At 45.0% G+C, this 26,835-nt stretch overlaps 1 protein-coding gene across 1 annotated transcript in view; it reads right to left on the reverse strand.

The window, feature by feature from the left end:
- Positions 1-26,835, reverse strand: part of LOC134965156 (sialic acid-binding Ig-like lectin 13) — a 265,550-nt gene that overhangs the window by 216,113 nt on the left and 22,602 nt on the right. The window contains exon 2 of the mRNA XM_063941678.1: positions 11,898-12,260. Coding sequence (XP_063797748.1) covers positions 11,898-12,260 — 363 coding nt within the window. The remainder of the gene's footprint in view (positions 1-11,897; positions 12,261-26,835) is intronic.

Here is a 26,835-nt window from a genome sequence, read left to right on the forward strand (position 1 = left end):
TTGTCCGATAGAACCTTGACCCTTCAGGAGATGGGAGGCTTGTAGAAGAGCATTGTAAATTGCCCTGAGTTCCAGGATGTTTATTGGCAAAGCCGATTCCTGAACTGACCATAACCCTCGGTACTGGGCCCCTTGGGTCACCGCTCCCGAACCCCGGAGGCTGGAATCCGTTGTCAATAGAATCCACAAGTGGATATTGAAACTTCTGTGCTCTACCAGGTGAGGAATTTGAAGCCACCATAATAGAGAAATACGGGCTTTCGGAGATAGGGTCACTTCCTGATGCATATGAAGGTGAGAACCCGATCATTTGTCTAACAGATCCAGTTGAAATGGCCGGGCATGAAACCTTACATATTGGATTGCCTCGTAAGCAGCCACCATCTTGCCCAGTAATTGGATGCAAAGATATATGGACAACCTGTGAGGACTGAGCACCGAGCGGACCATAGCCTGGATAGTCAAGGCTTTGTCCATCGGGAGAAACACCTTTTGAGATACCTTATCCAGTATCATCCCCAGGAACTGAAGATGCTGGGTTGGTTCTAGGTGAGATTTTTGAAAATTTAGGATCCACCCAAGATCCGTGAGCAGGCAGGTAGTCAAATCGATGCTGTGCAGTTGACGCTTCCCGGACACAGCCTTTATTAGGATATCGTCCAAATAGGGGACTATGGGGACTAATTCTGAGTTGATCGCAGTAGCAAATTTGTTAGCAGTTGGGCAAAACCATGTGCACTGCAGGGGGGGACAGATATAACATGTGCAGGGAGAATTAGATTTGGGTGGGGCGTATTCAAACTGAAATCTAAATTGCAGTGTAAAAATAAAGCAGCCAGTATTTACCCTGCACAGAAACAAAATAACCCACCCAAATCTAACTCTCTCTGCAGATGTTATATCTGCTCCCCCTGCAGTGCACATGGTTATGCCCAATTGCTAACAAACTTGCTGCGATCAACTCAGAATTACCCCCTATGTTCACACCCATCCTGCGCAGCTGCATCATCATCTCTGCCATGACCTTGGTGAAGACCCTCAGAGCTGTGGATAATCCAAAGGGTAAGGCCTGAAACTGGAAATGGTCGTCCAAGATGGCGAACCTGAGGTAAGCCTGATGAGGGGGCCACATGGGAATGTGTAGGCAAGCATCCTTGACATCCAGAGACACCAGGAACTCTCCCTCGTCCAGAGCGGACACCACCGCCCGCACGGACTCCACCTTGAATTTGAACACCCGCAGATACGGGTTTAGAGACTTCAGGTTCAAGATGGGGTGTACCAAACCGTTTGGTTTGGGAACGACAAAAAGACTGGCGTAAAACCCCTGTTGCGTAACAGAGGAGGTACAGGAACTATCACCCCTGTTTTCAAAAGTTTATGAATAGCCTCTTGCAAGGTAACTTTTGCTGCAGGTAAAGCTGGTAAGCCCGACTTGAAAAACCTGTGAGGAGTGAGTGCTTGAAATGTCAGCCGATATCTATGGGAAATGAGGTCCCTCACCCAAGGATCCCAGCAGGACTCCGCCCACACATGGGCGAAGTGTTGAATGCAAGCACCTACCTGAAAGTCGCCTTGTCCCTGGGGCCAACCGTCACTCGAAAGGCTTAGCAGCAGGGGATCCGGTAGTCTGGTCCAGGAAGACAGCAGGTGCAGGTTTATGGGACTTACCACGAGATCCTCTGGAAGTGGTGGAGACCCCTCGGCCCCTGCCTCTGAACCTTGCCACACTAAAGGACTGCAAGGAGGGTCAAGAGTAAGAACGTCTAGCAGGCGGCGCAGCCGACAGCAGATAGGTAGACTTACCCGCCGTTGCTTGGGAGATCCACTCATTTAATTTTTCTCCAAACAAGGCATCACCTGTAAAGGGAAGTTTTCGACACCCTTTTTTGGAATCAGCATCTGCTGCCGATTGACATAACCACAGAGCTCTGGGTGCTGAGACAGCCATCGCAGTAGTGCGGCCATTTATCTTACACAACTCCTTAGTAGCCTCTCTCATAAAATTTGCAGCATCCTGTATATGTTACTGCAGAGTAATGACCTCACTCCGGGGTAGAGAGTCAAAACCATCAATAACATTATCAGACCACTTTACCACAGCCCTGGAGATCCACCCGCAAACTATTGTGGGGCGTTGTGCTACGCCTGCTGCCGTATAAATTGCCTTGAGTGTTGTCACATTTTTGCGGTCAGCTGGCTCCTTCAGGGATATAGCCCCATGAACAGGCAGTACCAATTTCTTAGACAGTCTGGATACAGAAGTATCGACCGACGGGGTTTTTTCCCCAGACCTTCCTATCCTCAACTGGAAGGGGAAAGGTAGATAAAAACCTCTGAGGAATTTTCAATTTTTTTTTTATCAGGGTTTAACCAAGCCTCCCTGGCCAGAGAGTTTAAATCTTTAGACACCGGAAAGGTAGCTGAACTCTTGGGTCTAACATTAAGGTATAACTCCTCATCTGGTTCCGCCTCCTGATCCGGTATGTGGAGGACCTCTCTTACAGCAAAAATGAGAGCCTCCACCCAAGGGGACAGAGAGCTGTCTTTGTCCATATCCTCATCATCATCCACATCTGGCTGATCAAAATCAGAATCAGACTGGAAAACTTGTGGCAGTGAGTGTTTATGTGAAGCCACTAGAGGGGGCTGAGAAGCCTTCTTGTAATCTGCTGCTTTAGCCACACAGTTAATGGAGTGTTTTAACACCTGTCTCTCTTTTTTAGCTGCAGCTAATTCAGAATTTACATTTTGAATCATGCTCTTAAAGCTATCTAACCAGTCAGGTGCCTGTAAGCTGGGCACTTGTGGAGATAAGGAACATTGCTCACACATGAGTGACCCCGCTGAAGACGGGGTAGAGTTACAAGCTGCACACATAACCATGTCCGCAGACATTATACAGAAACTACAGCGCAGACCCTTGACCAACACCCCACACAGACCCTAGAGAGCCCCTGTAGTGACACTGAGGAGAGAACCCAGCACACAGAACACAGCAGTACAATGTGCGGAAATAAGTGTATGTGATATAAGTGCAGCGGCACTACCGCTGACCTGCTCCCCCGTGTCTATGACCCCCTGGTGCCAGTTTCAACATTCTGTAAAAGCGTGGGTCCTGGAGGAGCAGCGTGCATGCAGCCTTGATTATCCACAGCCGCAGGAAATGACACCTTCCCGCCGCTGGTCCCGCTCTGGGAAGCCCCTCTCCATGCAATGGCGCACAGTCCCTCACAGAGATTATACTGGCCTCAGTATTAAAACCGATGAGAAAAGTATTATACAGTCCACACAAAGCCTTAAAGACAGTAAGCACTGTGGGACAACAGCCCTGAGACAGTTTGTCCGCGGCGAGCACTGCAGCTCCAGGCCCGTGACCGCCATGTGACATGCTGACAAACTGCTAACCGGGGCCCCGGTGTAATACTCACTGCACCTAGGTTTTCGGCATCTGTTAGAGGGTGGCGGCTAGCTGCTGGCTTGGGCACACATACTGACGATGAGTGATCAATACCTCAGTGTCCTGTCAGCTGGGATTACGAACCATTAACCCTCAGGAGGTTGGTTCGGTTCTCTCTCTAAGTCCCACAAAGCAGGTAGTCTGTTTGCCAAGCAGAGCTACCTGAAAATAATAAACTAAATTAAAATTAAATAAAAATCTCCAAAGCTCCAGAGAAATGCACCCTGCTCCTTGGGCACATTTTTCTAAACTGAGTCTGATAGGAGGGGCATAGAGGAGAGGAGCCAGCACACGCATACAAACACTAAAGGTTTTAAAGTGACAGGCTCCAGTGGACCCGATCTATACCCATGGTACTAAAGTACAAGACCCCAGTATCCACTAGGACGTAAGAGAAATATAGTGATACTCCCAGTATAATAGAAATATATAGTAATGTCCCCAATGTATTAACAATATATAATAATGCCTCCATTATAACAGGAATATATAGCGTAGTAGTGCCCCTGGTATAATAGACATATATAGTAGTGTCCACATTATATTAGAAATGAATGCTCCCAGCCTGAGACACTGTGGGAAAGTGCAATCAGGCTCCTCTCTTCACGCCAGCTGCAGCCACCAGAGCAGGAAGTGTGATGTAGCATCATGCCATCACCGTTGCTCTCCCAGTAACCCTGACAAACTGGGAGGCGCTGTCATGCTTCCAAGCACCATGCTCTTGTTACTTTGTGGCGCATTATAATTGTGGTAATGGCGGTCACGGGTGCAAAGTGTGTGGCAGGTGGTACTACGTACCCGCTGCCATATTCTTAAGGGTTATATGTACCCAAGCGTACCCGCATACAAGCACCACTGCTTGTAACTGATTGTCCCTTTAAAAAAACCTTGCGCCGGCAAACTCGGATACTATTACATATGCCTTTTTATCTCTTTTAGGGTCTCATTCAAGTCTGCATCATTTGCCGATCGCACGTCTGCGACTTTATGCAAATGCTCCTACAAGTTCTTCCCTGGTTTACAGCAGTGTCTCTGCGTGTGCAAGGTATGAGACATATGAGACCCCCACTGTCAGCATCTTCTTAAGCTCAAATACTGCTTGGTGCAACCTGTGAATAATTAAGTGCCCGTGTCTGCAACCACTACAGTGGCACGCTCATGATACTCCCATAATATGCCCATAAGATGGACCAGTGCCGTTACTAGGCATTTTAGCGCTGTGTGCAAGAAACGACAGTGGCGCCCCCCCATGTAAGATAGGGGCAGTGCGCGCCGTAGGCGCGTGAAAAATATATAGGGGCGTGGCTTCATGGGGAAGGGGCGTGGCCACAAAATAATAGCAATTCATACTACGGTGCACAGTAGTCTACATTATTCAAATTACGCTGCACAGTAGCGCCACTACACCAGGTAGAGCCCCTTTTATACATTACAGCAGACAGCGTCCCCCTTTTTACACATTACAGCAGACAGTCTCCCTTTTAACACATTGCGGCAGCCAGTCCCCCTTTTTACACATTGCGGCAGACAGGGTCCCCTTTTTTACACATTACAGCAGACAGCGTCCCCTTTTTTAACATTACGGCAGACAGCATCCCCTTTTTACACATTACAGCAGACAGCGTCCCCGTTTTTACACATTACGGCAGACGGTGTCCCCCTTTATACACATTGCGGCAGCCAGTCCCCCTTTTTACACATTACGGCAGCCAGTCCCCCTTTTTACACATTGCGGCAGCCAGTCCCCCTTTTTACACATTGCGGCAGCCAGGCCCCCTTTTTACACATTATGGCAGACGATGTCCCCCTGAGAGAGAGAGAGAGAGAGAGAGATAGACATACTTACCATCTCCCCGCTGACAGGCTCCTCGTGCAGCTCCCTCGGTGCAGGCAGGTGAGAAGGAGGAGGAGGGAGGGGGACTGGAGCCGCAGCAGCGCTATTTCATTGGTAGTAAGCGCCGCTGCAGCATCCCCCTCTCCTTCCGTATTGGCTGCCCAGCGCTGCTGTGGATGCTGGGATGGAGGAACCGCATCCCAGCATCCACAGCAGCGCCGGGCAGCCTATACGGAAGGAGAGGGGGATGCTGCAGCGGCGCTTACTACCAATGAAATAGCGCTGCTGCGGCTCCAGTCCCCCTCCCTCTTCCTCCTCCGCTGCCCGGCGCTGTAGCTCTCCTCCACAGCGCGGCGGCGGCGCGCGGCGCAGACTTCAGAGGCATGTAATGAGTCAATTTGACTCATTACATGCCGCTGACCGTGCGCCCTCAGGGCAACTGCGCTGTGTGCCAAGCCCACTTGGCACACACGTAGTTATGGCCCTGAGATGGACCATATTCATGTGTCTGCATAGCCACCTGCTATGCACTCCCCATACATTTTTAAGACATTCCCAAGACCACCGCACTGTGCCAGATTTAAAGAGACAGATGCGCCAACTAAGATGTCATGTTTGTTGAGTGTTTTGAATCTCCTCCTTATAAAAGGGAGTATTTCGGCACTGAACATTGCCCGAGCATATGCTCTAATAACTTGCTTCAGTGTGTGGCCCTGTACTTCCAACTAATCAGCTTCCTTGTGCTCCATTCCTGGTTCCTGCACCCCTAATTCCCAGTTCCTGCCATCCTAGTGTCTGCCTCTATACCTGTTCCTAACCTACTTGTCCATCTCCAACCCTGTCTCTTGTGTCGAAGCCAAAAATATTACATAGAGGAACATACAGACCCCACACATTATGAGTCGCTATGCTTGCAAATACGCGCAGCGAGCACAGCAATATATGGTAACATACGCATTTACACATACATGCCACAGAGATAGATTTGACACATATTTCATATAGCACATAATTATAACATATCAAGCGCCAGACATCATAATGATTTAAAATGATATAATGGAGTAACGTCATGTATGTGTATTATTGGAACGAAGCAAGATAGACATGTCGTGTTTGGTATTACAGTAACCAGATTAATGTGTAGATTCATTTGATGCTTGTTATTAAGTTATAGGACATTGCTATGAGTAGTTATGATTAAATGTATGAAAGCTAAAGTCACTCTTATTAGAACAATGGACATTCCAAGCAGGTGATGGACAGGAAACTCACGCCAGCCCTTTTGATGTCTTTAAGGCTGAACCTTGTTAGCATATGAACAGACCAGTGACTCATCATGAATGAGAAAGTTCCCTCCCTTAGACTAGTCTGTGCACTCCCCCAAACTAGATAGTACATTGCCGATCAGACACACAGGAGTTGCTGTTTTGTCCCAGACGATGGTGGAGTTGCTGCCAGTCCGGTGCCTACATGATTTTACACAGAGAGAGAGAGAGAGAGAGAGAGAGAGAGAGTGATATGCAGGGAAGACTTTATATGAGAAAGATATGGTGATGTATTTGCTGGCCTGTAACTGTATTTATTTGATCTAGTTTGTATTAACTGCTTACTGTATAAATTGTAACCATGTAACTATATGTATACTGTACATTGTGATATATTGAATACATATCCTTTTAATAACAAATATATACATCAATGAGCTTTGGAACTCAGATTATGTGTGGGTGTATTGTTTTCTCTTAAGGGATGTAGTGTTTTGCGACGTACAGCACACTTTTATCGTATATGGTACAAAGATGCGCCTGGCGTCCGCAGTATAAATTAGAGCGGGCATTTTAAATATTCATTAGAAACTAATTTGGTATTTACACTTGTCCGTCATCTCCATGTTTAACACCTCACTGCATATTACTATTATTATACAGTTCCAGTGTATACCAGCCCCATACCTGGGAGCCCAGGGGGAGGGATGCAACCATCGTGTCAGGTGCATTGAACTCCAAAACTCCTAGTTGAGATCCCTGTTGAACAACACCTGTTTACTCCGCACCTGTTTACTGGGTCTCAGCCAATACCTAAAGAACAGGTTGCATCCTCTATCCACCTGAGTGTTTGTGACATGAGGCCATTTTGCCACTGATAACCTTGCCTGGTCCAGCTACTGAGGTGCCCTCTCCTTTGTTGCCTAATATGGCCTGTGTCTTAACATTAATTAGATGCAATGTCTCCTCACATCTGTCTCTTTCCAGAGAGAAGTCGTCCAGTCTGAGTTCCAAGACTGTCTGTAACATCTCAGTGGCCAGAAGGTGAGAGTGTATTGAGAAAGGTAAGTGCCTGATTACACCGGCACCCACTATACCTCTACACATCTCAAGGCTTGGTAACCTATGGCCTAACAGCTGATAAGTAGTGAGTTCTGTTTGAAAATGATTTGTTCTCTAGGTGACATTAATGGGATAAAATGTAGAGTGGTAAAAATATGACACTTTGGGGGTCATTCCGAGTTGATCGCTAGCTGCATTTGTTCGCAGCGCAGCGATCAGGTTAAAAAATGGCAGTTCTGCGCATGCATATGCGGCGTAATGCGCACATGCGACGTACGGGCACAACGAACGATGTAGTTTTGCACAGGGTCTAGCGATGCATTTCAGTCGCACTAGTTGCCGCAGAGTTATTGACAGGAAGTGGGCGTTTCTGGGTGTCAACTGACTGTTTTCAGGGAGTGTTCGGAAAAACGCAGGCGTGCCAGATAAAATGCAGGTGTGGCTGGGCGAACGCTGGGCGGGTGTGACGTCAAATCCGGAACTGAATAGTCTGAAGTCATCGCAAGTGCTGAGTAGGTCTGAAGCTACTCTGAAACTACACAATTTTTTTTTGCAGGCGCTCTGCGATAAAAACGTTCGTACTTCTGTTAAGCTAAAATACACTCCCAGTGGGAGGAGGCATAGCGTGTGCACGGCTGCTAAAAACTGCTAGCGAGCGATCAACTCGGAATGACCCCCTTTATGCATAAATGTGACAAATGCAAACACTTGAAGACAATTGTAAACAGAATTACATGATATAATGTGAGAAGAGAATATGGCGTCAGATAACAATGGTAATTTAACAATGGGAATATATTCACAATAACATGCACTATAACCTAGAATGACATTGCCACAACAATACAATACAATACAACACAACACAGGGGCAATTTAACTGAGGAGGGGGCCCGTGTGCACCTCCAGGTGGACCCCCTCTTCTACATTGTGTCAGAGTCTACTACACATGCACAGGTCTCTGTAAGCATGGCACCAGCCATGTTCTGGTGACCAATTTGGCTACTGCGCATGCGCGTCGGCCATTTTGGCTGCAACTGCAGCACCCAACTTCGGAAAGCTGAGTATTAAAATATGGGTGCAGTGTGTGCGGCATGGGCCCCCCTGGACCCAGAGGCCCATGTGCATTGCACACATTGCACCCATTATAGGTACGCCAATGAGGTATCTACTGTATAATAAAAATAATGTAGTAATGACAGCCAAGTTGCTTGCACATGACCCCAGTAACAGAGCTTAAATCTTTCATAATTAGTACTGTACAATTGTGTTGCATTAATGAAAGTTCTAAGCTCATTATAATATTGTGGGTAAGAGAACTCTATTTTTACGTCTGTAGCACTGGGCTAGCACTGATCCAATTCACTAGTACATTAACCCTCCCCACGAGACTGTCATACAATTTTCCTAATATGTTAAGGGGAATGATGCTTCTATAGAACTCAAACTATATGACTTACAAGGCCTCTCTCTTTTATTTCTGTTGTTTTGTGGAGGTTTGAGCCTTGAAACATTGGCCTTGTATGGCCTAATGTGGTCTGGCAGCAGCTAGTATTATCAATCAGGGCTGTCCACTGTCTGTCAGCACCATGTGCAATACATTTTGGATCCCCCCATTCCAACTATATCCATAATTAATTCATTTATAACAAACAAATCTTAGATTTTAGTTAAACAAATATTTCCACAGAAGAGAAATAAAGTACCCCACAGAGAAAACAACACAAAACAATTTATCCCCAAAGGAAAAAAAGATGCACATTGGCCCCCACAGAAAAAAAACACATACATTGGCCCTGACAGGAAAAAAAACACACATTGGGCCCCACAGAAAAAAACAGACACATTGCCCCCCACAGGAAAAAACAAACAAACAAACAAATAAAACAAGCTTTGGTCCTCACAGGAAAAAAAAACAAATACAGTGTGTGAGTCAGTCACGGCCATGCATGGTGGCATGTGGCTGCATGAAACTTTGCTGTCAATTAATACCTGTACAACCATGACAGCTGGAGCTAGTACACTCCTTTACCCCAGACACTTACTACATTGTACAGCCTAGCTAATACCAACAGCTCGACTTGCTGCACATTACACACTACGAGTAGTTAAGAAACCATCTTTGAGTTTAAAAACTCATCGCGAGATGCTCACTAGAAGCACAAGGAGCATAGGGAGGCAGATGCATCTGTCTAAATTTACAACTCTATGGGGGGTCATTCCGAGTTGATCGCTAGTGAAAAATGTTCGCAGCGCAGCGATTAAGTGAAAAAGCGGCACTTCTGCGCATGCGTATGCGGCGAGTGTGCATGTGCGACGTACTTTCACAACGGCCGATGTACTTTTACACAAGGTCTAGCGACGCTTTTCAGTCGCAATGCCAGCCGCAGAGTGATTGACAGGAAAGGGGTGTTTCTGGGTGTCAACTGACCATTTTCAGGGAGTGTTTGAAAAAATGCAGGCATGCCAGGAAAAACGCAGGCGTGGCTGGCCGAACGCAGGGCGCGTTTGTGACGTCAAAACAGGAACGGAATAGTCTGAAGTGATCGCAAGCTAGGAGTAGGTATTGGGCTACTCTGAAACTGCACAAATTTTTTTTTGTAGCCACTCTGCCATCCTTTCATTCACACTTCTGCTAAGCTAAGATACATTCACAGTGGGCGGCGGCTTAGCATTTGCACAGCTGCTAAAAACTGCTAGTGAGCGATCAACTTGGAATGACCCCCTATATGCTGCCCATGTGGGAGTCTACAGAGACTATTCCAAGAGCCATGGAAAGGCTCCATTATCGAGGAACATTTGTAGTAATGCAATACAACATTACTGCACAACACTATGACAACATATAACAAGTTAGTTATGTGGTATAAACCCCAGAAAAAGAGAGTGGAAACTTAGGAAATTTAATACATTTAGATCCATTCAAAAATAAGGGAACTGTGAGAGAGTATAGGTTCCATAGAAGTGTGAATTTAGGGAACATAAACTGAGGGTAGGATAGTATTCCACTCACCAAACAAAGTAAAAAGTAGTATTACAAAATAGTCTGGCAGCAGCTAGTATTATCAATCAGGGCCGTCCACTGTCTGCCAGCACCATGTGCAGTAAATTTTGGATCCCCCATTCCAACTATATCCGAAATTAATAAATTTTTAACAAAAAATCTTAGATTTTAGTTAAAGAAATCTTTCCAAAGAAGAGAAATAAAGTTCCCCACAGAGAAAACAAATCAAAACAATGTATCCCCCAAAGGAAAAAAAGATGCACATTGGCCTCCAAAGTAAAAGACACACACACATTGGGTCCCACAGAAAAAAACATACACATTGGTCCCCACAGGAAAAAAACAAACTAACAAACAAACAAAACAAGTTTGGGCACTCACAGGGAAAAAACAAACACAGTGTGTGAGTCAGGCATGGATATGCGAGGAGGCGTGTGGCTGCATGAACCTCTGCTGTCAATTAATACCTGTACAACCCTGACAGCTGGAGCTAGTACACTCCTTTACCCCAGACACTTACTACATTGTACAGACTAGCTAATACCAACAGCTCGACTTGCTGCACATTACACACTACGAGTAGTTAAGAAACCATCCTTGAGTTTAAAAACTCATCGCGAGATGCTCACTAGAAGCACAAGGAGCATAGGGAGGCAGATGCATCTGTCTAAATTTACTACTCTATATGCTGCCCATGTGGGAGTCTACAGAGACTATTACAGGAGCAACTGGTAAGTCTCCATTATCGAGGAACATTTGCAGTAATGCAATACAACATTACTGCACAACACTATGACAACATATAACAAGTTAGTTACGTGGTATAAACTCCAGAAAAAGAGAGTGGAAACTTAGGAAATTTAATACTTTTAGATCCATTTAAAAATAAGGGAACTTTGAGAGAGAGTATAGGTTCCATAGAAGTGTGAATTTAGGGAAAGTAAATTGAGAGCATGATGGTGTTCCAGTCACCAAACAAAGTACAAAGCAGTATTGCAAAATAATTATAATATCTGAAATATAGGCCAACACTCACTGTGAAGTATGAGATGCTTGTTGGTGCAGTTTTAAAATCACACCTCTCATCTCCCACAGGACCACTAGACATAATAGTAAAACTATCACATACTGATAGATACTAATAACATACTAGTACGACTCAAAGGGAGGGATGGAGACACTTTTATGTTGTGAAGGTGCTACATGATCATTTAGCTAAGAGTAAACATTCATATGCATTCACAAAGTATAAATCAAAGCAGAACTTACCTGTCACTTTCACAGATACCATAAGTGATGTATAGCTATATTTGACTGAACTGCTTGGAGATTCTTCAAACCTGAAATAATACTTCCCGTCATCTTCTTTCCTAGCACCAGTTATTGTCAGTGTGCAGTCCCCGATATTTGGATTTCCTGTCAGGTGGAAGTTTGGCTTTACCGCAGTAGCAGATTTATCATTGGAGGCTACAGTCTTATATACATATTTTATCCAGTATCCTGTGGAACTTGTGAATGTCCTCCTATTGTCTGCAGTAAAATTACAAGGGATGGTGACACACAGACCCTCCTGTACAGAGACATCATCATTCACCTGAATTGAATAAACAGCCGCTTCCTGACATGTGGTATCTGTGGAGAGATGTACTGAAAGATTACTCACATGATATAATATACTGCAGAACAACATACACTGTAAGAGACAATTATAAGAGGTCAGAGATGAATGCTAATGTATCATAGCTGCGACACATACAGTATGCAGCGGATGTGTGAGAATATGCTAAAGCTATAGCTGTCTGGAAATGGATTGAGCCACCCACCGGTGGCCTCGCTAATCTCGGCATCTATTTACAAATATGCAGATCCTTTAATAATAGGCAATCTGAGTAACATTATAGTCACAGAGAATGGCCACGGGAGCTGAGACACTGGCTTCAATTTTCTACATGTGGTAACTAGAGATGAGCGGGTTCGGTTCCTCGGAATCCGAACCCCCCCGAACTTCAGCCTTTTTACACGGGTCCGAGGCAGACTCGGATCTTCCCGCCTTGCTCGGCTAACCCGAGCGCGCCCGAACGTCATCATCCCGCTGTCGGATTCTCGCGAGACTCGGATTCTATATAAGGAGCCGCGCGTCGCCGCCATTTTCACACGTGCATTGAGATTGATAGGGAGAGGACGTGGCTGGCGTCCTCTCCGTGTAGAATAGATTAGAGAGACACTTGATTTACTACTTGGGGAGCATTAGGAGTACTCAGTACAGTGCAGAGTTTTGCTGATAGTGACCAGTGACCACCAGTTTTATTTATAATCCGTTCTCTGCTTGAAAAAAAAAACGATACACAGTCACATACCATATCTGTGCTCAGCCTCAGTGTGCTGCATGATAATATCATCTATGTATATCTGACTGTGCTGAGTGCTCACTGCTCACACAGCTGAATTGTGGGGGAGACAGGGGTGCAGTTAATAGCAGGAGTACCGTGCACACTTTTGCTGCCAGTGTGACTGACCAGTGACCACCAGTATATTGTCTGCCTGAAAAAGTAAAACAAACACTCCTGTGGTGTTTTTTTTTTTTATTCTATAAACGCATTCTGCTGACAGTGTCCAGCAGGTCCGTCATTCATTATATTATATAAATATTTACCTGCAGTAGTGTTATATTTTTTTTGTTCATCTCTATCATCTTTATCATCTCTATATTAGCAGACGCAGTACGGTAGTCCACGGCTGTGGCTACCTCTGTGTCGTCAGTGCTCGTCCATAATTGTATACCTACCTGTGGTGGGGTTTTTTTTTCTATCTTCTTCATACTAGTAGTTTAGGAGTCTGCTGACAGTGTCCAGCAGGTCCGTCATTATATTATATATACCTGCAGTAGTGATATATATATATTTTTTATATCATTATCATCTCTATACTAGCAGACGCAGTACGGTAGTCCACGGCTGTGGCTACCTCTGTGTCGTCAGTGCTCGTCCATAATTGTATACCTACCTGTGGTGGGTTTTTTTTTCTATCTTCTTCATACTAGTAGTTTAGGAGTCTGCTGACAGTGTCCAGCAGGTCCGTCATTATATTATATATACCTGCAGTAGTGATATATATATATATATATATTTTATATCATTATCATCTCTATACTAGCAGATGCAGTACGGTAGTCCACGGCTGTAGCTACCTCTGTGTCGTCAGTGCTCGTCCATAATTGTATACCTACCTGTGGTGGGGTTTTTTTTTCTATCTTCTTCATACTAGTAGTTTAGGAGTCTGCTGACAGTGTCCAGCAGGTCCGTCATTATATTATATATACCTGCAGTAGTGATATATATATTTTTTTTATATCATTATCATCTCTATACTAGCAGACGCAGTACGGTAGTCCACGGCTGTAGCTACCTCTGTGTCGTCAGTGCTCGTCCATAATTGTATACCTACCTGTGGTGGGGTTTTTTTTTCTATCTTCTTCATACTAGTAGTTTAGGAGTCTGCTGACAGTGTCCAGCAGGTCCGTCATTATATTATATATACCTGCAGTAGTGATATATATATATATTTTTTTTATATCATTATCATCTCTATACTAGCAGACGCAGTACGGTAGTCCACGGCTGTAGCTACCTCTGTGTCGTCAGTGCTCGTCCATAATTGTATACCTACCTGTGGTGGGGTTTTTTTTTCTATCTTCTTCATACTAGTAGTTTAGGAGTCTGCTGACAGTGTCCAGCAGGTCCGTCATTATATTATATATACCTGCAGTAGTGATATATATATATTTTTTATATCATTATCATCTCTATACTAGCAGACGCAGTACGGTAGTCCACGGCTGTAGCTACCTCTGTGTCGTCAGTGCTCGTCCATAATTGTATACCTACCTGTGGTGGGTTTTTTTTTTCTATCTTCTTCATACTAGTAGTTTAGGAGTCTGCTGACAGTGTCCAGCAGGTCCGACATTATATTATATATACCTGCAGTAGTGATATATATATATTTTTTATATCATTATCATCTCTATACTAGCAGACGCAGTACGGTAGTCCACGGCTGTAGCTACCTCTGTGTCATCAGTGCTCATCCATAATTGTATACCTACCTGTGGTGGGGTTTTTTTTTCTATCTTCTTCATACTAGTAGTTTAGGAGTCTGCTGACAGTGTCCAGCAGGTCCGTCATTATATTATATATACCTGCAGTAGTGATATACATATATTTTTTATATCATTATCATCTCTATACTAGCAGACGCAGTACGGTAGGCCACGGCTGTGGCTATCTCTGTGTCGTCAGTGCTCGTCCATAATTGTATACCTACCTACCTGTGGTGGGGTTCTTTTTTCTATCTTCTTCATACTAGTAGTTTAGGAGTCTGCTGACAGTGTCCAGCAGGTCCGTCATTATATTATATATACCTACAGTAGTTATATATATTTTTTTTATATCATTAATTATCATCTCTATACTAGCAGACGCAGTACGGTAGTCCACGGCTGCAGCTACCTCTGTGTCGTCAGTGCTCGTCCATAATTGTATACTTACCTGTGGTGGGGTTTTTTTTTTCTATCTTCTTCATACTAGTAGTTTAGCAGTCTGCTGACAGTGTCCACCAGGTCCGTCATTATATTATATATACCTACAGTAGTTATATATATATTTTTTTATATCATTAATTATCATCTCTATACTAGCAGACGCAGTACAGTAGTCCACGGCTGTAGCTACCTCTGTGTCATCAGTCACTCGTCATCCATAAGTATACTATCCATCCATCTCCATTGTATACCTGAGGTGCCTTTCAGTTGTGCGCATTAAAATATGGAGAACAAAAATGTTGAGGTTCAAAAAATAGGGAAAGATCAAGATCCACTTCCACCTCGTGCTGAATCTGCTGCCACTAGTCATGGCAGAGACGATGAAATGCCATCAACGTCGTCTGCCAAGGCCGATGCCCAATGTCATAGTACAGAGCATGTAAAATCCAAAACACAAAAGATCAGTAAAAAAATGACTCAAAAATCAAAATTAAAATCGTCGGAGGAGAAGCGTAAACTTGCCAATATGTCATTTACCACACGGAGTGGCAAGGAACGGCTGAGGCCCTGGCCTATGTTCATGGCTAGTGGTTCAACTTCACATGACTATGGAAGCCCTCATCCTCCCGCTAGAAAAATGAAAATAGTTAAGCTGGAAAGAGCACAGAAAAGAACTGTGTGCTCTGAGATGGTATCACAAATCCCCAAGGAGCGTCCAAGTGTGTCAGAGGTTGCGATGCCTGACCTTCCCAACACTGGACGGTAAGAGGTGGCTCCTTCCACCATTTGCACCATCCCTGCAAGTGGGGACAAATTAATACTCAGTGAGGAGGATTTACACTGTGAAAGGGTGAGGAATCGGAGGATGATGATGAGGTGGACATCTTGCATCTGTAGAGCCAGTTTGTGCAAGGAGAGATTGATTGCTTCTTTTTTGGTGGGGTCCCAAACAAACCAGTCATTTCAGCCACAGTTGTATGGCAGACAATGTAACTGAAATTATGGGTTTGTTAAAGTGTGTATGTCCTGTTTATACAATATAAGGGCGGGTGGGAGGGCCCAAGGACAAGTCTATCTTGCACCTCTTTTTCTTCTTTGCATCATGTGCTGTTTGGGGACTAGTTATTTTAAGTGCCATTCTGTCTGTAACTGCAGTGCCACTCCTAGATGGGCCAGGTGTTTGTGTCGGCCACTTGTGTCGCTTAGCTTGGCCATCCAGCTACCTCATTGCACCTCTTTTTCTTCTTTGCATCATGTGCTGTTTGGTGCCTATTTTTTAAATCTACCATCCTGTCTGCCACTGCAGTGCCACTCCTAGATGGCCCAAGTGTTTGTGCCGCACACTTGTGTCGCTTAGAACAGTCATACAGCTACCTCATTGCGTCGCTTTTTCTTCTTTGCATCATGTGCTGTTTGGGGACTAGTTTTTGAATAGTGCCATCTTGTCTGCAACTGCAGTGCCACTCCTAGATGGGCCAGGTGTTTGTGCCGCACACTTGTGTCGCTTAGCTTAGTCATACAGACACCTCGGTGCAACTTTTAGGCCTAAAAACAATATTGTGAGGTGTGAGGTGTTCAGAATAGACTGGAAATGAGTGGAAATGAATGTTATTGAGGTTAATAATACCGTAGGAGCAAAATTACCCCCAAATTCTGTGATTTTAGCTGTTTTTATGTTTTTTTCCAAAAATCATCCAGAACCAAAACCAAAACACGAAAGGGTGGTTTTGGCAAAACCAAGCCAAAACCAAAACACGAAAATGGAATTAGAACCAAAACACAAAACACGAAAAGTGCCAGCCGCACATCTCTGTAAATTCAGGTACAAATAAATATATTCAAAGGTGTAATCCTGATTAAAAAGATAAAAAAATAAAATATAAAAAAATAATAGTAAAAAAACAATATATTATGTATAAATGTATAAAATAAGTATCTATATAAGATTTCCAGAAAGATATAGAAAAAATAAAATAAAAAATAAAAACCAAAAAGAACCAGGTATCAATTAGGAGCTAGAGATGTGCAGCGGACACTTTCAGGTTTTGTGTTTTGGATCTGGATCCCCGCTCACGTTTTGTATCTGAATTGGTTTTGCCAAAACCACCCTTTCGGGTTTTGGATCTGGGTGATTTTTAAAAAAACATAAAAACAGCGAAAATCACAGAACTTGGAGGTAATTTTGATCCTACGATATTATTAATATTGATGAGCGGGTTCGGTTCCTCGGAAACCGAACCCCCCCAAACTTCACCCATTTTACACGGGTCCGAGGCATACTCGGATTCTCCCGTATGGCTCGGTTCACCCGAGCGCGCCCGAACATCATCATCCCGCTGTCGGATTCTCGCAAGATTCGGATTCTATATAAGCAGCTGCGCGTCGCCGCCATTTTCACTCGTGCATTGGAAATGTTAGGGAGAGGACGTGGCTGGTGTCCTCTCCGTTTATTCATTGTTGAGTTGATGCAAATATTTGTGCTTATTGCTTTATTGTGGGGACTGGGGAGCAGCTTTATTATATAGGGGGAGTACAGTGCAAAGTTTTGCTGACCAGTGACCACCAGTATACGTTGTCTGCCTGAAAAACACTCCATATCTGTGCTCAGTGTGCTGCATATATCTGTGCTCACACTGCTTAATTGTGGGGACTGGGGACCAGCAGTATTATATAGGAGGAGTACAGTGCAGAGTTTTGCTGACCAGTGACCACCAGTATACGCTGTCTGCCTGAAAAACACTCCATATCTGTGCTCAGTGTGCTGCATATATCTGTGCTCACACTGCTTAATTGTGGGGACTGGGGACCAGCAGTATTATATAGGAGGAGTACAGTGCAGAGTTTTGCTGACCAGTGACCACCAGTTTACGCTGTCTGCCTGAAAAACACTCCATATCTGTGCTCAGTGTGCTGCATATATCTGTGCTCACACTGCTTAATTGTGGGGACTGGGGACCAGCAGTATTATATAGGAGGAGTACAGTGCAGAGTTTTGCTGACCAGTGACCACCAGTATACGCTGTCTGCCTGAAAAACACTCCATATCTGTGCTCAGTGTGCTGCATATATCTGTGCTCACACTGTTTAATTGTGGGGACTGGGGACCAGCAGTATTATATAGGAGGAGTACAGTGCAGAGTTTTGCTGACAGTGACCACCAGTATACGTTGTCTGCCTGAAAAACACTCCATATCTGTGCTCAGTGTGCTGCATATATCTGTGCTCACACTGCTTTATTGTGGGGACTGGGGAGCAGCAGTATTATATAGGAGGAGTACAGTGCAGCGTTTTGCTGACCAGTGACCACCAGTATACGTTGTCTGCCTGAAAAACACTCCATATCTGTGCTCAGTGTGCTGCATATATCTGTGCTCACACTGCTTAATTGTGGGGACTGGGGACCAGCAGTATTATATAGGAGGAGTACAGTGCAGAGTTTTGCTGACAGTGACCACCAGTATACGTTGTCTGCCTGAAAAACACTCCATATCTGTGCTCAGTGTGCTGCATATATCTGTGCTCACACTGCTTTATTGTGGGGACTGCGGACCACCAGTATAATATTATATAGGAGGAGTACAGTGCAGAGTTTTGCTGACCAGTGACCACCAGTATACGTTGTCTGCCTGAAAAACACTCCATATCTGTGCTGCATTGTGTAGTATATAGTAGGAGTACAGTGCATAATTTTGCTGACCACCAGTATATAACATATAGGAGTACGGTACAGAAGGCCACTGCTGTACCTACCTCTGTGTTGTCAAGTATACTATCCATCCATACCTGAGGTGCATTTAAGTTTTGCACAGTTTGCTGACCACCAGTATATAATATATAGCATTACGGTACAGTAGGCCACTGCTGTACCTACCTCTGTGTCGTCAAGTATACTATCCATCTACATTCTATACCTGTGATGCATTTTAGTTTTGCAGTTTGCTGACACAGTGACCACCAGTATATATAGCAGTACGGTACGGAAGGCCACTGCTGTACCTACCTCTGTGTCGTCAAGTATACTATCCATCTACATTCTATAACTGTGGTGCATTTTAGTTTTGCAGTTTGCTGACAGTGACTACCAGTATATATAGCAGTACGGTATGGATGGCCACTGCTGTACCTGCCTCTGTGTCGTCAAGTATACTATCCATCTACATTCTATACCTGTGATGCATTTTAGTTTTGCAGTTTGCTGACACAGTGACCACCAGTATATATAGCAGTACGGTACGGAAGGCCACTGCTGTACCTACCTCTGTGTCGTCAAGTATACTATCCATCTACATTCTATAACTGTGGTGCATTTTAGTTTTGCAGTTTGCTGACAGTGACCACCAGTATATATAGCAGTACGGTACGGAAGGCCACTGCTGTACCTACCTCTGTGTCATCAAGTATACTATCCATCTACATTCTATACCTGTGGTGCATTTTAGTTTTGCAGTTTGCTGACACAGTGACCACCAGTATATATAGCAGTACGGTACGGAAGGCCACTGCTGTACCTACCTCTGTGTCGTCAAGTATACTATCCATCTACATTCTATACCTGTGGTGAATTTCAGTTGTGCAGTTTGCTGACACAGTGACCACCAGTATATATAGCAGTACGGTACGGAAGGCCACTGCTGTACCTACCTCTGTGTCGTCAAGTATACTATCCATCTAGATTCTATGCCTGTGGTGCATTTCAGTTGTGCAGTTTGCCGACACAGTGACCACCAGTATATATAGCAGTACCGTACGGAAGGCCACTGCTGTACCTACCTCTGTGTCGTCAAGTATACTATCCATCTACATTCTATAACTGTGGTGCATTTTAGTTTTGCAGTTTGCTGACAGTGACTACCAGTATATATAGCAGTACGGTATGGATGGCCACTGCTGTACCTGCCTCTGTGTCGTCAAGTATACTATCCATCTACATTCTATACCTGTGGTGCATTTTAGTTTTGCACAGTTTGCTGACCACCAGTATATAATATATAGCATTACGGTACAGTAGTCCACTGCTGTACCTACCTCTGTGTCATCAAGTATACTATCCATCTACATTCTATACCTGTGGTGCATTTTAGTTTTGCAGTTTGCTGACACAGTGACCACCAGTATATATAGCAGTACGGTACGGAAGGCCACTGCTGTACCTACCTCTGTGTTGTCAAGTATACTATCCATCGACATTCTATAACTGTGGTGCATTTTAGTTTTGCAGTTTGCTGACAGTGACCACCAGTATATATAGCAGTATGGTACGGAAGGCCACTGCTGTACCTACCTCTTTGTCGTCAAGTATACTATCCATCTACATTCTATACCTGTGGTGCATTTTAGTTTTGCAGTTTGCTGACACAGTGGCCACCAGTATATATAGCAGTACGGTATGGAAGGCCACTGCTGTACCTACCTCTGTGTCATCAAGTATACTATCCATCTACATTCTATACCTGTGGTGCATTTCAGTTGTGCAGTTTGCTGACACAGTGACCACCAGTATATATAGCAGTACGGTACGGAAGGCCACTGCTGTACCTACCTCTGTGTCGTCAAGTATACTATCCATCTAGATTCTATACCTGTGGTGCATTTCAGTTGTGCAGTTTGCTGACACAGTGACCACCAGTATATATAGCAGTACGGTACGGAAGGCCACTGCTGTACCTACCTCTGTGTCGTCAAGTATACTATCCATCTACATTCTATACCTGTGGTGAATTTTAGTTTTGCAGTTTGCTGACACAGTGACCATAAGTATATATAGCAGTACAGTACGGAAGGCCACTGCTGTACCTACCTCTGTATCGTCAAGTATACTATCCATCTAGATTCTATACCTGTGGTGCATTTCAGTTGTGCAGTTTGCTGACACAGTGACCACCAGTATATATAGCAGTACAGTACGGAAGGCCACTGCTGTACCTACCTCTGTGTCGTCAAGTATACTATCCATCTACATTCTATACCTGTGGTGCATTTCAGTTGTGCGCAGTATATATAGTAGTAGGCCATTGCTATTGATACTGGCATATAATTCCACACATTAAAAAATGGAGAACAAAAATGTGGAGGTTAAAATAGGGAAAGATCAAGATCCACTTCCACCTCGTGCTGAAGCTGCTGCCACTAGTCATGGCCGAGACGATGAAATGCCATCAACGTCGTCTGCCAAGGCCGATGCCCAATGTCATAGTAAAGAGCATGTAAAATCCAAAAAACAAAAGTTCAGTAAAATGACCCAAAAATCAAAATTAAAAGCTTCTGATGAGAAGCGTAAACTTGCCAATATGCCATTTACGACACGGAGTGGCAAGGAACGGCTGAGGCCCTGGCTTATGTTCATGGCTAGTGGTTCAGATTCACATGAGGATGGAAGCACTCATCCTCTCGCAAGAAAAAGGAAAAGACTTAAGCTGGCAAAAGCACAGCAAAGAACTGTGCGTTCTTCTAAATCACAACTCCCCAAGGAGAGTCCAATTGTGTCAGTTGCGATGCCTGACCTTCCCAACACTGGACAGGAAGCGCTTGCGCCTTCCACCATTTGCACGCCCCCTGCAAGTGCTGGAAGGAGCACCCGCAGTCCAGTTCCTGATAGTCAAATTGAAGATGTCACTGTTGAAGTACACCAGGATGAGGATATGGGTGTTGCTGGCGCTGGGGAGGAAATTGACAAGGAGGATTCTGATGGTGAGGTGGTTTGTTTAAGTCAGGCACCCGGGGAGACACCTGTTGTCCGTGGGACGAATATGGCCATTGACATGCCTGGTCAAAATACAAAAAAATCAGCTCTTCGGTGTGGAATTATTTCAACACAAATGCGGACAACAGATGTCAAGCCGTGTGTTGCCTTCGTCAAGCTGTAATAAGCAGGGGTAAGGACGTTAACCACCTAGGAACATCCTCCCTTATACGTCACCTGGACCGCATTAATCAGAAGTCAGTGACAAGTTCAAAAACTTTGAGTGACAGTGGAAGGAGTCCACTGACAACTAAATCCCTTCCCCTTGTAACCAAGCTCCTGCAAATCACACCACCAACTCCCTCAGTGTCAATTTCCTCCTTACCCAGGAAAGCCAATAGTCCTGCAGGCCATGTCACTGTCAAGTCTGACGAGTCCTCTCCTGCCTGGGATTCCTCCGATGCATCCTTGAGTGTAACGCCTACTGCTGCTGGCGCTGCTGTTGTTGCTGCTAGGAGTCGATCGTCATCCCAGAGGGGAAGTCGGAAGACCACTTGTACTACTTCCAGTAAGCAATTGACTGTCCCACAGTCCTTTGCAAGGAAGATGAAATATCACAGCAGTCATCCTGCTGCAAAGCAGATAACTCAGGCCTTGGCAGCCTGGGCGGTGAGAAACGTGGTTCCGGTATCCACCGTTAATTCAGAGGCAACTAGAGACTTGATTGAGGTACTGTGTCCCCGGTACCAAATACCATCTAGGTTCCATTTCTCTAGGCAGGCGATACCGAAAATGTACACAGACCTCAGAAAAAGAGTCACCAGTGTCCTAAAAAATGCAGTTGTACCCAATGTCCACTTAACCACGGACATGTGGACAAGTGGAGCAGTGCAGACTCAGGACTATATGACTGTGACAGCCCACTGGGTAGATGTATTGCCTCCCGCTTCAAGAACAGCAGCGGCGGCACCAGTAGCAGCATCTCGCAAACGCCAACTCGTTCCTAGACAGGCTACGCTTTGTATCACTACTTTCCAGAAGAGGCACACAGCTGACAACCTCTTACGGAAACTGAGGAAGATAATTGCAGAATGGCTTACCCCAATTGGACTCTCCTGGGGATTTGTGACATCGGACAATGCCAGCAATATTGTGCGTGCATTACATCTGGGCAAATTCCAGCACGTCCCATGTTTTGCACATACATTGAATTTGGTGGTGCAGAATTATTTAAAAAACGTCAGGGGCGTGCAAGAGATGCTGTCGGTGGCCCGAAAAATTGCGGGCCACTTTCGGCATTCAGCCACCGCGTGCCGAAGACTGGAGCACCACCAAACATTCCTGAACCTGCCCTGCCATTATCTGAAGCAAGAGGTGGTAACAAGGTGGAATTCAACCCTCTATATGCTTCAGAGGATGGAGGAGCAGCAAAAGGCCATACAAGCCTATACATCTGCCCACGATATAGGCAAAGGAGGGGGAATGCACCTGACTCAAGCGCAGTGGAGAATGATTTCAACGTTGTGCAAGGTTCTGCAACCCTTTGAACTTGCCACACGTGAAGTCAGTTCAGACACTGCCAGCCTGAGTCAGGTCATTCCCCTCATCAGGCTTTTGCAGAAGAAGCTAGAGACATTGAAGGAGGAGCTAAAACAGAGCGATTCCGCTAGGCATGTGGGACTTGTGGATGGAGCCCTTCATTCGCTTAACCAGGATTCACAGGTGGTCAATCTGTTGAAATCAGAGCACTACATTTTGGCCACCGTGCTCGATCCTAGATTTAAAACCTACGTTGTATCTCTCTTTCCGGCAGACACAAGTCTGCAGAGGTTCAAAGACCTGCTGGTGAGAAAATTGTCAAGTCAAGCGGAACGTGACCCGTCAACATCTCCTCCTTCACATTCTCCCGCAACTGGGGGTGCGAGGAAAAGGCTAAGAATTCCGAGCCCACCCGCTGGCGGTGATGCAGGGCAGTCTGGAGCGAGTGCTGACATCTGGTCCGGACTGAAGGACCTGCCAACGATTACTAACATGTCGTCTACTGCCACTGCATATGATTCTCTCACCATTGAAAGAATGGTGGAGGATTATATGAGTGACCGCATCCAAGTAGGCACATCAGACAGTCCGTACATATACTTGCAGGAAAAAGAGGCAATTTGGAGGCCCTTGCACAAACTGGCTTTATTCTACCTAAGTTGCCCTCCCTCCAGTGTGTACTCCGAAAGAGTGTTTAGTGCAGCCGCTCACCTTGTCAGCAATCGGCGTACGAGGTTACTTCCACAAAATGTGGAGAAGATGATGTTCATCAAAATGAATTATAATCAATTCCTCCGTGGAGACATTCACCAGCAAGTGCCTCCAGAAAGTACACAGGGACCTGAGATGGTGGATTCCAGTTGGGACGAATTAATACTCTGTGAGGAGGGGGATGTACACAGTGAAAGGGGTGATGAATCGGACGATGAGGAGGAGGTGGACATCTTGCCTCTGTAGAGCCAGTTTGTGCAAGGAGAGATTGATTGCTTCTTTTTTTGGTGGCGGCACAAACCAACCAGTCATTTCAGTCACAGTCGTGTGGCAGACCCGGTCGCTGAAATGATGGGTTCGTTAAAGTGTGCATGTACTGTTTATACAACATAAGGGTGGGTGGGTGGGAGGACCCAAGGACAATTCCATCTTGCACCTCTTTTTTCTTTAATTTTTCTTTGCATCATGTGCTGTTTGGGGACAATTTTTTTGAAGTGCCATCCTGTCTGACACTGCAGTGCCACTCCTAGATGGGCCAGGTGTTTGTGTCGGCCACTTGGGTCGCTTAGCTTAGTCACACAGCTACCTCATTGCACCTCTTTTTTTCTTTGCATCATGTGCTGTTTGGGGACTATTTTTTTGAAGTGCCATCCTGCCTGACACTGCAGTGCCACTCGTAGATGGGCCAGGTGTTTGTGTCGGCCACTTGGGTCGCTTAGCTTAGTCACACAGCTACCTCATTGCGCCTCTTTTTTTCTTTGCATCATGTGCTGTTTGGGGACAATTTTTTTGAAGTGCCATCCTGTCTGACACTGCAGTGCCACTCCTAGATGGGCCAGGTGTTTGTGTCGGCCACTTGGGTCGCTTAGCTTAGTCACATAGCTACCTCATTGCGCCTCTTTTTTTCTTTGCATCATGTGCTATTTGGGGACTATTTTTTTGAAGTGCCATCCTGCCTGACACTGCAGTGCCACTCCTAGATGTGCCAGGTGTTTGTGTCGGCCACTTGTGTCGCTTAGCTTAATCACACAGCGACCTTGGTGCGCCTCTTTTTTTCTTTGCATCATGTGCTGTTTGGGGACAATTTTTTGAAGTGCCATCCTGCCTGATACTGCAGTGCCACTCCTAGATGGGCCAGGTGTTTGTGTCGGCCACTTGTGTCGCTTAGCTTAGCCATTCAGCGACCTCGGTGCAAATTTTAGGACTAAAATTAATATTGTGAGGTGTGCAAATGGTGGTAGGAACCTCCTCTTCCCATACAGTGTTGTGAAGGTCAGGCCTAGCCATCGCAACCATGGACAGTTCCAGCACCCCTGTATTTTCACAACACCCCTGTATTTTTACAGCATACAAGACAGGGCCAGTGTACATTTATTTTCACTGCACCCCTGAATTTTTATAGCATACAGGGCCAGTGTAATGTTATATGAACAGCAGCACCCCTATAGTTGACAGCATACAAGAGCAGTGTGCTTTTAATTTTTAACAACTGCACCCATGAATTTTTAGAACATACTTGGCCAGCAGCACCCCTATATTTGACAGCATACAGGAGGACAGTGCCCCTGCCCCTTGTATAACCCAGTGACAGCCAGGACAGCAACACCCATGTACAGCTGCAGCACCCGGCCGTAACAGCACATGAAACACCAGTGACAGCCAGGACAGCGCCCCTAACACAGCACAGATACACCACAGTGACTGCAGCAGCACCCCTAAAGAGCACACACTAACCCCACCCGACACCACCACCCACAGAGAGAGACAGAGGTCTGTCTCCCTCACTCTCCAAGTCTGGAGTGAAAATGGCGTAGCTGTTTATATGGAATCCAAAACCGTGATCGGAGCATGAAGTCCGGGGGGAAGGGAGGGGGAGGGGGGAGGGGGGGCCACCGAACCCACTCATCTCTGTATTGAAATCCACAATGGTTTAAACACTGTAAGCATACAGTAACTGTCAGACCTGCAATAGCAAGCCAAGCTGTGTTGGCTTATTATCTACCATATATAGCATCTATAAGGTTGCAGGTTCAAGACCCACCACAGAGTTTCATATTTTTCTAGAAGATAGAAATACAAATTACAAAACCATCTAAATCTTTATAAACCTGCGCCAGTCATATTTGCTAGTCTAAGAGAATATATTGTTATTACTTATTTAACAAGTCTATAAGCATAAGAAAAATCTAAGCTAAATATACAAAGAGCAATTCTCAGTAATGTGTGCATGGATAACTCAATGGATTAATACACAGTATCTAAAGATACAGTACATGGTTATTGGTTCTAGTATGAGGAATACCACATATACACAGAAAGAGAGAATCATGAAAAGGTCACTCTCCAGACTGGTAACTTCAAATGCACAGAAAAGTTTATTTTAAATAGTCTTACTCAGCTTGTAGTCCCAAACATTTTAGGTCTTACCCAGACATTCATCAGGAGGCACTAGTATACAAACAGAAGGAGAGAGAATTGACAGCATAGGAAAGGAATGAGTTAAACATCTTGTGAGGGGTGGACCTAGCTGGAAGGAAAGTACAGCCCTTTGGGAAAAGGGGAGGGTTAGTATATACAGGGAAGGATAGACATTTTGTCTCTCTCTTGTTGGTGAAATTGCCTTTGAGTGGGTGAGTGCTGCATAGCAGGCTTCCCAACTTTTGCTGTGTTTCCCCTGGGGCTCATTAGCTTTATTTTAACACCCTCCTCTGCATTCCCCCTCTACAATTTGGCTGGGCCTC

This window comes from Pseudophryne corroboree, chromosome 10, assembly GCF_028390025.1.
Source record: "Pseudophryne corroboree isolate aPseCor3 chromosome 10, aPseCor3.hap2, whole genome shotgun sequence".
Taxonomy (NCBI): Eukaryota; Metazoa; Chordata; class Amphibia; order Anura; family Myobatrachidae; genus Pseudophryne; species Pseudophryne corroboree.